The sequence below is a fragment of the Schistocerca gregaria genome, chromosome 7 (genome assembly GCF_023897955.1).
Source record: "Schistocerca gregaria isolate iqSchGreg1 chromosome 7, iqSchGreg1.2, whole genome shotgun sequence".
In the NCBI taxonomy this organism is placed as follows: Eukaryota; Metazoa; Arthropoda; class Insecta; order Orthoptera; family Acrididae; genus Schistocerca; species Schistocerca gregaria.
The window spans coordinates 215,690,062-215,704,290 of record NC_064926.1 but is presented as its reverse complement, the minus strand read 5'-3'; the positions used below and the strand labels follow the sequence as shown (position 1 = coordinate 215,704,290).

The window sequence follows — 14,229 nt, the reverse complement described above, 5'->3', positions numbered from 1 at the left end:
AAAGATTTAACCATAAAAAAATTATTATGTGTTGAGATCCGAGTTCACGAATTTCTGCCAGTCAGGATTGTTACTTACTCACTATGCTACAGAACCACATACCATTCATGTAGCTTCATGTTTATTCATTTACAGGTTCAGTCGCAACAATGATGCAATTTGTATGAATCTTATCTACTGTAGGCTGACCCTGTGGTGATGATAACTGAATATGTGATGACAAATTGTGTCTTGTGCTAAATATTATAAACCGCATTTATCTTGTTACCACCTTAGTGCATTTGTTGTTGTTTGTGTGTAATTAAGTCTGATGAAATGTGAAATAAAAGAGGCTAGCCCCAAGATTCATGGCCCAATTACACCAGGAGAGTAAGTTGGAAAGTAAGCTGGAAGTAAATGCATCATTTGTTGTGGCAGTTTGGCAATGGTAGATAGTTCAAGTGTGATGTTGAGTGTTCTGATTTGAGGAAACCAGCACCTCTGTTTACTGGAGTTACTATACAGAGCAGTACTTGTGTACACACACACAAAATCACATAATCTGCTGATGCATTAAGCACTGTAGTGCAGTGGTTAAGACAATGGACTCCCATTAGGTAGGAGAGTGGCTCAAATTTATGTTTTTGTGGCTTCCCTAAATCAATCAATGCAAATGTCAGATTGATTCATTTGAACATGACATGGCCGATTTCCTACCGCCCTCGTTCAATGTCAACTTGTACCCCATGCCTAACAAAGTAGTCATCAATTGCATGTTGAACCCCCTTTTTCCTCATGTCCCTGATCATTTATATCAGTACTGCTGAGCAAATCATTGAATATAAAACTAATTAGGCCCTTTTCAGATGCAAGTCAGAAGGTGGAAATATGTTTATAAGACAATATGAAAAGTAAACAAAATTCTGTTTGTAAATTACAGCAAACATATGAGAGCAGGTCATCACTAACTCACCTGAAAAATTCAGTGCCTTGGAATTTGCATTTTCAGCACTGCAATTGACAATTATTCGAAATGCTGGTGAACAGCTTTCAGAGTCTTTCAGAGCACTTATCTCTGCCTGGTCCGTCTGGAAAGCAATGAAGTATTACATAGTCACTTCAAATATTTCACTTTTTGGTCTTCATAACAACAACCAAATAATTGCCAAGATCAATTAATAACACTACACTGTAAATGCAATTGTGTGGATAGCACCGTCCTAAACTAAATCTTAAAATCTGTGTCTGAAGACATGCACATCATAATCCCGGCTTTTAAAAACTAAATGGTTAACGTGAAAGGTAAATTTTGTAGTCTCTGCTTGATGTGCTTAATCCATCCCTCAATATTTCACCATTATATTATTTCATTAATAACTGTATGATTGATATCCATTTTTTCTCTTCATATTTGCAATTAACAATGCACATAAGAATATGCAACGTAACTCATTTTTCTTTCATGTTATGACAGTACAGCTTGTGCTCAACCTGAAGGTTTGTTTGAATACCACAATGTTTTAATAGGCTTGGTCTGGTAGGAGTTGGAATGCTCGTTTCTTCCTCCAAACTTTGAACTGATATACTCAGTCAGCCAAAGAGGCATCTACAGTTTAACAAGGGGTCTGAATCGCAGTGCAACTCTGAGCATTTTCACACAGAGGTGACAGGAGTGATAAGTGAAAGAAAATAAACCTAAGACCTACCAGAGAGCATTGGATTGGTTGCTGACAAACATCCACTGATCTACTACGTCAATGACATGGTGTCATACCATTGTTCAATAAATGCCACAGCATCACAGGGCTACATCATGCAATGAGCCCCTGTCCTCCCTACAGGTGAATCTCTCTGGTCTGAGTACCTTACCTGACATGACCCAACCTCCACCCCCCCCCCCCCCCCAAATCCCACAACTTAAAGACATAGTAGAGCCAAAAATGATTAAAGATTCATACTGACTCCTAAATGAAATTGTAGTTGTTATGGTCAGTCCTGAGACTGGTTTGATGCAGCTCTCCATCCTGTGCAAGCTTCTTCATCTCCCAGTACCTACCGCAATCTACATCCTTCTGAATCTGCTTAGTGTATCCATCTCTCGGTCTCCCTCTACGATTTTTACCCTCCACGCTGCCCCCCAATACTAAATTGGTGATTCCTTGATGCCTCAGAACATATCCAACCAACTGATCCCTTCTTCTAGTCAAGTTGTGCCACCAACTTCTCTTCTCCCCAATCCTATTCAATACTTCCTCATTAGTTACGTGATCTACCCATCTAATCTTCAGAATTCTTCTGTAGCGCCACATTTCGAAAGCTTCTATTCTCTTCTTATCCAAACTATTTATCGTCCACGTTTCACTGCCATACATGGCTACACTCCATACAAATACTTTCAGAAACGACTTCCTGACACTTAAATCTATACTCGATGTTAACGAATTTCTCTTATTCAGAAACGCTTTTCTTGCCATTGCCAGTCTACATTTTATATCCTCTCTACTTCGACCATCATCAGTTATTTTGCTCCCCAAATACCAAAACTCACTTACTACTTTAAGTGTCTCATTTCCTAATCTAATTCCCTCAGCATCACCCGACTTAATTTGACTACATTCCAAGATCCTCGTTTTGCTTTTGTTGATGTTCATCTTATATCCTCCTTTCAAGACACTATCCATCAACTGCTCTTCCAAGCCCTTTGCTGTCTCTGACAGAATTACAATGTCATCGGTGAACCTCAAAGTTTTTATTTCTTCTCCATGGATTTTAATACCTACTCCAAATTTTTCTTTTGTTTCCTTCACTGCTTGCTCAATATACAGATTGAATAACATAGGGGAGAGGCTACAGCTCTGTCTCACTCCCTTCCCAACCACTGCTTCCCTTTCATGTCCCTCGACTCTTACAACTGCTATCTGGTTTCTGTACAAATTGTAAATAGCCTTTCGCTCCCTGTATTTTAACCCTGCCACCTTCAGAGTGAAAGAGAGTATTCCAGTCAACATTGTCAAAAGCTTTCTTTAAGTCTACAAATGCTATAAACGTAGGTTTGCCTTTCCTTAATCTATTTTCCAAGATAAGTCGTAGGGTCAGTATTGGCTCACGCATTCCGATATTTCTACGGAATCATAACTGATCTTCCCCGAGGTCGGCTTCTACTAGTTTTTCCATTCGTCTGTAAAGATTTCGTGTTAGTATTTTGCAGCTGTGACTTATTAAACTGATAGTTCGGTAATTTTCACATCTGTCAACACCTGCTTTCTTTGGGATTGGAATTATTATATTCTTCTTGAAGTCTGAGGGTATTTCGCCTGTCTCATACATCTTGCTCACTAGATGGTAGCGTTTTGTTAGGCCTAGCTCTCCCAAGGCTGTCAGTAATCCTACTGGAATGTTGTCTACTCCCGGGGCCTTGTTTCGACTCAGGCCTTTCAGTGCTCTGTCAAACTCTTCACGCAGTATCATATCTCCCTTTTCATCTTCATCTACATGCTCTTCCATTTCCATAATGTTGTCCTCAAGTATAACTGGGTTTCCATCTGAGCCCTCGATATTCATACAAGTGGTTCTCTTTTCTCCAAAGGTCTCTCCAATTTTCATGTAGGCAGTATCTATCTTACCCCTAGTGAGATAAGCATCTACATCCTTACATTTGTCCTCTAGCCATCATTGCATAGCCATTTTTGACTTCCTGTCTATCTCATTTTTGAGACATTTGTATTCCTTTTTGCCTGTTTCATTTACTGCATTTTTATATTTTCTCCTTTCATCAATTACATTCAATATTTCTTCTGTTACCCAAGGATTTCTTCTAGCCCTCATCTTTTACCTACTTGATCCTCTGCTGCCTTCACTACTTCATCCCTCAAAGCTACCCATTCTTCTACTACTGTATTTCTTTCCCCCATTCCTGTCAATTGTTCCCTTATGCTCTCCCTGAAACTCTGAACAACCTCTGGTTTAATCAGTTTTGCAGTTTCTTCAGTTTTAATCTACAGTTCATAACCAACAGATTGTGGTCAGAGTCCATATCTGCCCCTGGAAATGTGTTACAATTTAAAACCTGGTTCCTAAATCTCTGTCTTACCATTATATAATCTATCTGAAACCTGTCAGTATCTCTAGGCTTCTTCCATGTATACAACCGCCTATCATGATTTTTGAATCAAGTGTTAGCTATGATTAAGTTTTGCTCTGTGCAAAATTCTACCAGTCAGCTTCCTCCTTCATTTCTGACCCCCAATTCATATTCACCTACTACGTTTCCTTCTCTCCCTTTTCCTACTGCCGAATTCCAGTCACCCATGACTATTAAATTTTCATCCCCCTTCACTATCTGAATAACTTCTTTTATTTCATCATACATTTCTTCAATTTCTTCGTCATCTGCAGAGCTCGTTGGCATATAAACTTGTACTACTGTGGTAGGCATGGGCTTCGTATCTGTCTTGGCCACAATAATACGTTCACTATGCTGTTTGTAGTAGCTTACCCGCATTCCTGTTTTCCTATTCATTATTAAACCTACTCCTGCATTACCCCTATTTGATTTTGTGTTTATAACCCTGTGGTCACCTGACCAGAAGTCTTGTTCCTCCTGCCAGCGAACTTCACTAATTCCCACTATATCTAACTTTAACCTATCCATTTCCCTTTTTAAATTTTATAACCTATCTGCCCAATTGAGGGCTCTGGCATTCCACACTCTGATCTGTAGAACGCCAGTTTGCTTTCTCGTGATAACGACATCCTCTTGAGTAGTCCCCGCCCAGAGATCCGAATCCGGACTATTTTACCTCCAGAATATTTTACCCAAGAGGACGCCATCATCATTTAACCATACAGTAAAGCTGCATGCCCTCGGGAAAAATTACGGTTGTAGTTTCCCCTTGCTTTCATCCGTTTGCAGTACCAGCACAGCAAGGCTGTTTTGGTTAGTGTTACAAGGCCAGATCAGACAATCATCTAGACTGCTGCCCCTGTAACTACTGAAAAGGCTGCTGCCCTTCTTCAGGTTTGTCTGACCTCTCAACAGATACCCCTCCGTTGTGGTTGCACCTAAGGAACGGCTATCTGTATCGCCGAGACACGCAAACCTCCCCACCAGTGGCAAGGTCCATGGGGAAGGTAACTGAAATTAGATGAATATATTTATTGCATCTGCAAGAGGACAGAACTGTCAGGTGGAAACTGACTGATGCCTATACAATAATTTTTCTCTTCAAGGTATTCACTAGCAACTAATTTTTTGCTCCCTTCCTTTCACATACTTCACATCTCATCAAAAGTGTGACCTCATATTGGTATGTCAATCATATTCCAAAAATACAGAAAAAGTATTCAGGTTAATGGGTAACAAATTCTTAAGCCCTCTTTACACTGGAGCGAATGGAAACAAACATCAGTGAATACACATTTGCAAATAATTCATCAGTGTTCATTATAATTTGCTTAATCTGTGACCAAGTTTTTATACTAGAGGGAACAGAAGTCAACTCAAGATAGTGAACACAGCCTATGAACATTGATTTATTTCACTAATAATTGGCACACAGGATACAACACTGAACTACAGCCACAACGCAAAACTTTGATAATCAGATAATTTGTGGGTTTCAATTTATACATAATGCAGAAAGCGTGGAGGTAGTGCACTTAGCACTGAATCATAGCTCCAGCTTTCCTTAGCTTAGTCAAAAACTTTGCACATTCCTTGATTTGACACTTTTTGCTGGTTTCTTATTCTACAACTGAGGAGGAAATTTAAAACCTGAACACTAATTACCAACAACCAAGATAACTTGAAGAACAGTTAGTTTTTATACTTTTGTTATTATCAACCAAAGACATTTATGTAAGCAACTGTTTCTCATTTCAACAACTGCTATAAATCAGCATTTCTAGGAATAGGCTACTTGGTCAAGTCTGCTATATTGTTTTTCAGTGGGCAGATAACGTGATCCCGGGTAAATCACTATTATTTTTTATCAAAAATAATTAACATAATAGTGAGATAACACACAAATAATTACAGAGACCATGAACATAAGCAATAATAATGATAACATATTTTGAATTTCAATTGGCATAACTGATAAGTATTTGCATTTGGTTAGTTTCAAGGAAATTTATTGTGCCTTACGTTGTTAATACAAAGACATACAAATCTCGTGCTTATTTCACTTCGTTCTCACCTGATACACTGATCTAATGATTTTATCATCTTTTTTCACATCCCCAATAGGATCTTTAAGCACTTTAGCAATTTTCTACTAATCACATCTCTGTGTTTTCATAATTTGTGCTGTGGATCTCTTTGATCCCACAAGCAAGTGGGATACCTATACCTTTCTATCAGCAACATTACATTCTCTTCGCACCACTCCATCACTTGTGCAACACATGTCAACAACAACAAAAGTGGTTGTAGGTGGTAACTGGAAGTCATACATTATAGATAAGCTTTAATATTTATATTTGAGCCCTGGAAATTTTGAATTACGGATAGTAAGCATACTCTGAAGATGGGAAGGTCACAAAGTTGACTTACTTTTCCTACTTCCATTCACTAATGTCTCATGGCATCACAATTTAAAGCAACTCTTCCCTGAGGAAGAAAGTGTTCACTTAACAAAAATATATATTATGAATAGTATGTGGAGACCATTAAAGAACCACTAGTAGATAGCTCTAAGCAACTGGACATACTGACAATAGCCGTGTTACTTCTACACCCATACTCCGCAATCCACTATGAAGTATTTCCCAATTTATCACATATTAGTGTTTATTGCTGTTACATTCACATATGGAGCAAAGAAAGAATGACTGCTTATTGTCCCTGTGTCCACTGTAATCAATCTAATATTGTGTTCACAATCCATACACGAGCAATACTTAGGAAGCCATGATATAGTCTTACATTTGTCACTTCATCCAGTTTCTTAAAATTTTGTAAGTTGGCTGTCACGGGATAGTCAGTGTCTATCATCAAGCATTTGCTGGGTCAGGTTGTCCAATATTTCTATGATGTTATGCTGTATGTTGAAGAAGCCTGTTAATATGCATACATTCAATACCACCTGGTAGTCCTACTTAGTACAGGTCACACACTTTTTGTAATCAGCCTCCTTTGTAGACTGACTGCATTTTCCCAGAATCTTACCAATGAACCTCCAGCCATATTCTGCAAGCCACCCTGTGGTGTATGGCAAAAGGTACTTTAAACACCGTTGTCACAGTCATGTTATTGTATAACATGGACATTCATCTATGTATGTGCAGTATGTTACATTTGTACATTGACAGTCTACTGTCAAGACCAGGACACAGTACTGATCATCTTCAGATCTACACTTTGTCTTATTGTTTCTAGGGGTGCAATTTCTGCTCCACCAAGACTCTCGATACTGTATTCTTTGAAGTGACAATGTAATGATAATCAATTTGCACTGATTCATCTGTTGAAATTTTCAAGTACTTGGTAAGACAACAGGTACTATTTTTTCTTTCTATTCTTTTGTCATCTCCAAAAAGTAAAAAATTTGTATTTTCAGACAGTGCAAGTGCAATATCATTGATGTTTATCATAAATAACAGAGGACTCAAAATAGATGGTTGGTCAGTTGGGTGTTAGGGCACTAAACAAGGAGGATATTAGTCACTCAGCCTAGGAGTCGGTCATCTGGCATTAGTAATGTCCACCAGGAACGTGTTCTGATGATGAAAGTACACAGAAGCGGTAAGATTGAAACACTGAAGGCAATACTGATGCCAAAGCTGAGGAATAATTTACTGAGAAGTCAGGTCACCATATACGGTCTCCCAGGGCTCATCCGTGGTGAAAGAAACTCCACCGCATTCACACCCTGACAACCCAATTAAGGGCAAAGACAGTTATAGAGCAAATAATACCTTTCAGTAGGGAGATTCAGAACAGGAAAAGTGAGAAGGCTAAAAATGTAGTGAGCATCAGTTGGACTGTCAATAACAAAAGCAAGACAAGAGAAACAGGTAAGGCAGCAGGCATGTGTCCCAGATACACTGCACACAACAGGTGCTGTTCTATCCACAGCTACACCGCCCCTGATCCATCACAGTCAAGATGTTAAAGAGTACTCATAATAGCACGCTAACACTAAAATAGAAAATACAATCACCAAAAACAGAAGCTAACTGCATCTGAATGCAATTAAAAGATGAAGAGGCAGCTGGCAAAGTTGGTAGGCTTGGGGACCCCTAAGTGCACCGTGCAGTGGGGAGAAGCCCTAATCACAATCACCCTACCCTGCTCTGAAGGTAGTTAAAAAAATCTTATATCTGAGAATAAAAACCTAAATCACGGATAAAAGTGGGAACCAGTTCAACAGTCTGAATTGTCTGCAAGGAATTCAAAGATCACACTTAGTATGGAGGGCCACGAGGAGGGTGCATTCCACCAATATATTAGTACTGTCTTTAAGGCTTTTTAAGGGAGGAGGAGTGCCATGCAGCAGTAGTTCCATTTGCCAGTGAGCAGAGACCTTATCTGCATCTGGGACTCTCAAAGCAAGTATGGGGGTGAGGTAGCATTTCTCTAGCCAAATCGTCAGCTAGTTCCTTCCCTGGTATACTCAAATGTCCTGGGACCTAGAGAAAGACAACTGAGCAGGCAGTACAACTAAGGCCACAGAGGAGGTCACGAACAGCAGCTATCACAGGGTGACAACAAACAGTGATAAACGGCCCAAAGACTGCTCACTGAGTCACTGCAAATAAAAATTTGGTCAAGAGAGACTTGTTTAATAAAATGTAGGGCTCTGATAATGGCTATCTGTTGTGCCATAGAATCACAAGTTCCAGGTAACAAATGTTCTTCCTGAACAGCAGGAGATTTAGAAGCATATTCCATCCAATCAATGGTTTTAGATCTGTCAGAGTAAATGAAAGTAGCACCATGATACCTTTGGGGAACTGAAAGATCATGGGTCCAGTAAGCTTTAGTACCATGGAATAGATCGGTCCTACTTTCTGCTGGTCAGACATAGGTCTCTAGCCCATTCATGACAATGAGGAAGAGTATGACACTCGGAATGTGTCCTTGTGGGATGTAATTCCCTTACACTTGTTAAGGGCTAGGTGAAGCACCACCTCTAGCCCAGAACTACTGGTGGGATAAAAATCTGACAAATAAATATCGTGGAGGATAAGTAAAACGTGATAGTGCCAAATGGTGGTGTATGCCTTAAGTAGGGCAGAAAAGACTGTGATGAGCTGCTGGCGTTTAGAAAAAGCCAAGCTAACCAGATGACTGTGAATAATTCCTCCCAGAAACCACTCTGACAAGGGGACAAAAAAAACAACTTCAAGCAGTTTTTACAACATGTTGGTGAGGCCAATCAGTCAGTAATCGTCAACAGACACTGGCTTTTTGCCTGGCATAAGGAGAGGGATGATGAAACTATCTCAACATTGTGAAAGGAAGAGATCTTCGAAAGAAGAACAGTAGGACACATGTAGTAGATGCAGCCATACCATGAGACAAGGCCAGAGCCTACAGCAGTTCTGTCACTTCAGGGTTCATTATATAATTTGGCTTGGTCGGTGGACGAGGGGGATGAAACATAGGGGAGTGTGCTCAACTTTGTTTCTGCACTAGAAAGGTAGCAGAGTCAGAAGATTATACTGATGCTGTCCCAGAAATTGTTGCTACGTGTTCAGCAAGAACTGATGCATTGGTACAAAACCTGCCCTGAAGGACGAGACATAGAACAGTAGTTCATCTTTGACAACCCAGATCACTACGAAACCTGCCCCATGCGTGGGAGGAAGAGGCATACGGTCCCAAATAGGAGACATAGGGTTTCCAGCATTCCTTCTTACTGCACTAAATTAGGTAGTGGGTCTTAGTGAGGATGATGACCTGTGAAAGATGCCACATGTGGCGTTGCGGGCCCTACAATGATTCTAAATAACTGTTGCAATGTCTCTGGTCCACCATGGAAATGGCCGGTGGCAGAAAGCATCTGAAGGAAGACGAATAAAAGTTCCAGCGGTGCAGGTTATTGAACTGGAGTCATATCCCACAACCTCGTCAGAGCAACCTGACAATGAGGGTTGGAGGTATCAGTAGAAGTATGTAACTGCCTACTGGCTCTTCGAAAAACCAATTGTGGTAACTGGTATGTCAGGCAGTGGCAAAAAAGTAACAGGATTGCCATGAATTGATCACTATCACAAAGATCATACTGGAGTGACCAATGTCGCAAAGCCAGATGATTGGAGGGAAGAGATCGTAAGATTGGTAAGCCAAAAATGTGCCATGAGCAGCACTGAAGTGCGTAGCAGTACTGCCATTGAGGAGGCTTAGAACAAGACCAGAATGAAGCTGAAACTTCCTGGCAGATTAAAACTATGTGCCGGACAGAGAATCAAACTCGGGACCTTTGCCTTTCGCGGACAAGTGCTCTACCAGTTGAGCTATGAAAAGCACGACTCACGGCCCGTCCTCACAGCTTTAATTCCGCCAGTACCTCGTCTCCTACTTTCCAAACTACGCAGAAGCTCTCCTGCGAACCTTGCAGAACTATCACTCATCGAAGAAAGGATATTGCGGAGACATGGCTTAGCCACAGCCTGGGGGATGTTTCCAGAATGAAATTTTCATTCTGCAGCGGTGAGTGCGCTGATATGAAACTTCCTGGTGGATCAGGTAACATTCTTATTGTATGCTTCAGTAGAACAAGTACTTTGTTGACTTTAGCTGAACAGTCCCATTTGATTATGCCGCAGGGAACTATAGAGAGAAAGTATGCAAAATTATGCCACAGAACAGTTCTGTTAACTTATACATGTGCTGATGCCAACTCAGTTTATTATCTGTCTTGATTTTCAGGAACATTACTCATGTAGCTTCATCTAATATGTGCCCATTCACTTCTATTTCTGATATCTGTAAGATATTCTGAGCTGCTTGAGACTGCATACTATGAGTTTTTGTAATATTAAAAGAAAACCAGTTGTAAACTTGGCCATTATTCTCCTGCTTGTGTCTGACATGAAAATGTTTTGGCCATTTATTAGTACACATGTGTCATCAGCAAATACCACAGTTTTTTAAGTGAGCAAAGTACCAAATCTTGTGGGCAACTAAATATAATGTTTCCCCATATTATATTTACATATTAGTGTAAGTCTATTCCATGAAATTCTCCCTTCTGAAGTATGAATGTAGTTCACGTCTCTTTAGGAATGGGCTTTGACACTTTTCAACTTAGGTAGTGGTTTGTAAAATCTAGCTGGCTTGAGAAATGCAAACAAGAAATTTACATGCCTAAATGGTTGATATTGATCTAACTATTAAACGAACTGGTTGAAATCCAACTAAAATAAGGAATCAAAATGAAAGCAAACTCCTGCAAAACATATGTATAATATTTAGATCACAGTTTTGTGCAGTTGGGTGTCTGAGTTATTGTGTGTGTGAATGTATGCACTTCTACTACAGACAGATAAAAAGCTCAAAAACTAGTGTCAATACTATTGTTTCTTAAGTGTTTCTATGTGCAATGCATCTTATGTATTTTTTCCAGGAATTTCCATTATTTTTATATTTGCATAAGCAGTTTTTCCAACAGATGGGATTTGTACAATGAATATGCAGTAAAGAATAACATTACTATGTTCTATGCTGGATGAGAAATCTGAGAAATAAAATCCAACACCTACCAATTTTTTAAAAGAGTACAAAAGAAGTGCAGATAACACATAAAGGAAAGCTCTAGGAAACAAGAAGAACGGTCAGAGTTTAATTTCTTGTCAAAAGCAGAGTCATCAGAGACAGACGGTAAGTTCAGTGAAACAAATAGGGGGGCTTTAGGTACAGCCTTCTCAAGGAACTATCCCAGCATTCAATGGAAGTGATTTAATATAACCATAGAAACCCTACAGCACAATGGCTGGACAGTAATATAAACAATACTGCTCCCAAACTGTAAGAGGAATACACATAATACTCCCTGCCCTCAGCCCCTCCCCTCCAGCACCCCTTTAGAGACAGAATCATGTTTAATATGAAGCAGTCACTTAAGGCAGCTGTAAGGGGTGATGGGACAACATCGCGTGCTACATCTGGACCACACATCTATTTCACAAAGCTTGACAGCAGACATAATTTGTAATTATAATTGTCTCGAAACAGAACAAGTGAAATATATCTTGCGGACAAAAGTAATATTCATAAGAGATGAGTGCAGGTAACTAGTTGCAAAGATAACTCAGACCAATTAGCCAAATGGTATTCAGTGGGATTACAATCGTGGATACTAAATACTCTGACTATGTTTAGACTTAAACTACGTAACTTTTTTTGGAACTTTGCATGATCAACAACAATTCATAAAGATTATTTAGAAACCAGAATCAAAAGCTCAGAATTAAGCTACATTCTGAAAAAGATACACTAAAGTATCTTTTGCATGAATAGAAACAGAGCAACTAATATACAAAAAAAAAGTTCTAACGACAACGAAATTTTGAAAGCTGGTAAACTTTATAGCTTTTGTTTGACTCAGTGAAACTAATATGGTACTGCAGACAGACATACTACATTGTCTAATTTTTGGTTGTACTACAATTTATATTATTCTGTGGCAGAAATAAGTGTGTGTTGGGTGGGGGTTGGGGGAAGGAGATCTAACAGCAAGGTCATCGAGAATAGCAAAGAACAGGAAAGGAAATCAGCCGAGCTCTTTCAAAGGAACCATCCTGGCATTTTCCTGGAGCAAATTAGGGAAATCATAGTAAACATAAATCAGGATGGCCAGACGTGGGATTGAACCGTCGTCCTCCTGAATGCAGGTCCAGTGTGCTAACGAATGTGTGTTTTAATGTACATGATGTATCATGTCAATCACTTTCCGATTAAAGTGTTGTACTAGAACTGCCCTCCACTCCCCCTCCCCACAAAATCTTGGTTGTGGTGACAGACTGATTTGTAGTGCAACCCGAGGTCTAGGTTAGGTCAAAAGGGAAAATCTGGTTGCGAACTGGTGAAGGTACCAAATGTGAAAGAAGACAAACAACGGTTGTTGTTACACACTGACCACCAGTGGACCTTAATGTTTATGTCCACACCATATTGAATAGTGCAAGGGGATCCAATACGTAACTTTTACCCACTTTCCTATCATCATGACAGTCACTATACACTTGGGAATCAGTTTGGCACACAAACCCTGTATCACCCGCATAAACTTAGAGAGTTCTTTGCAACTAAATCTGGCACCTCTTGAAGACAATGACAAGGGATAATCTCTGATGTGCAACAGTATCTTTTCAAATTCTATTTTAATCTGTCAACCAAATTATGCATGTGATGAAAGGTCCTGGACAGTAATACACCATATTAAAGAAATTGTTTTTGGTGCAATATGTTGTGATAGTCGTGCATGAGGGATATAAAAATTACCATGTGCTATCAGCTATACAATAAGCCTAGATAATTTTGGTGCGTAGAAATTGTTCCTTTACAACAACAACAGACTTTAATAATAACTTTAGTCCATATTTGACTAGCAATAACAGGGCGAGGTCCTTTCTGGTGTTTGCTGAAAACAAGCACTATTGAAACTGGTTGTTTCTCATCTTTACTGATTTTATATTATCTTCTCTCCTTTCGCATTTACTGAGATCGTAACTACTTCTTTGTCACTCCCACATTCTGACCTCGGCATTTTTCGTCCACATATTGCCATTATTGACCAACACAAGCTTCCAGCATGCTCAGAGCATGACGTTTTTCCTACATATTCAAAATTTCTCATTTCAAATTCACTTTGCAACATAGCTATAGAACTGACTCTACCAGATTTTGATTTAACATCAAAATCTCAACCTACTGCAAATTCAAGAAGTGGGGATATCTAGTTAAAACTGTTATGAATGAATGTTAATCACATTCAGTGTATCATTTAAATCTTTCATATGTACTGATACATACCAACATAGCTTTGGTGAACAGAATAAACGCTGCTCCTTTATCCCTCCTGATAGCGTGAGTATTTGTCGAACAGTTTAAACAAAAGTTAATTATCCAGTTTCCAATGCATCTGATTTGCACAAGGCAGGACTGGATTTTTGATATTCTTGCATGCTCAACAGCATATATCGTCTGCAAAAAAGAATTGTATGTGTAAATATTACGCAATGCATTACGAACATTATCGGGTACTCATTTTTTTCGTAAATAATTTGATATCAACCGATGGA

General features: G+C 39.3%; 1 protein-coding gene across 1 annotated transcript in view; it reads right to left on the bottom strand.

Moving 5' to 3' along the window:
* The window catches only part of LOC126281324 (uncharacterized), a 37,388-nt gene that overhangs the window by 22,488 nt on the left and 671 nt on the right, over nt 1-14,229 (bottom strand). The window contains exons 2-3 of the mRNA XM_049980180.1: nt 13,961-14,131; nt 953-1,067 (exon numbers count right to left, since the gene is read on the bottom strand). Coding sequence (XP_049836137.1) covers nt 953-1,067; nt 13,961-14,131 — 286 coding nt within the window. The remainder of the gene's footprint in view (nt 1-952; nt 1,068-13,960; nt 14,132-14,229) is intronic.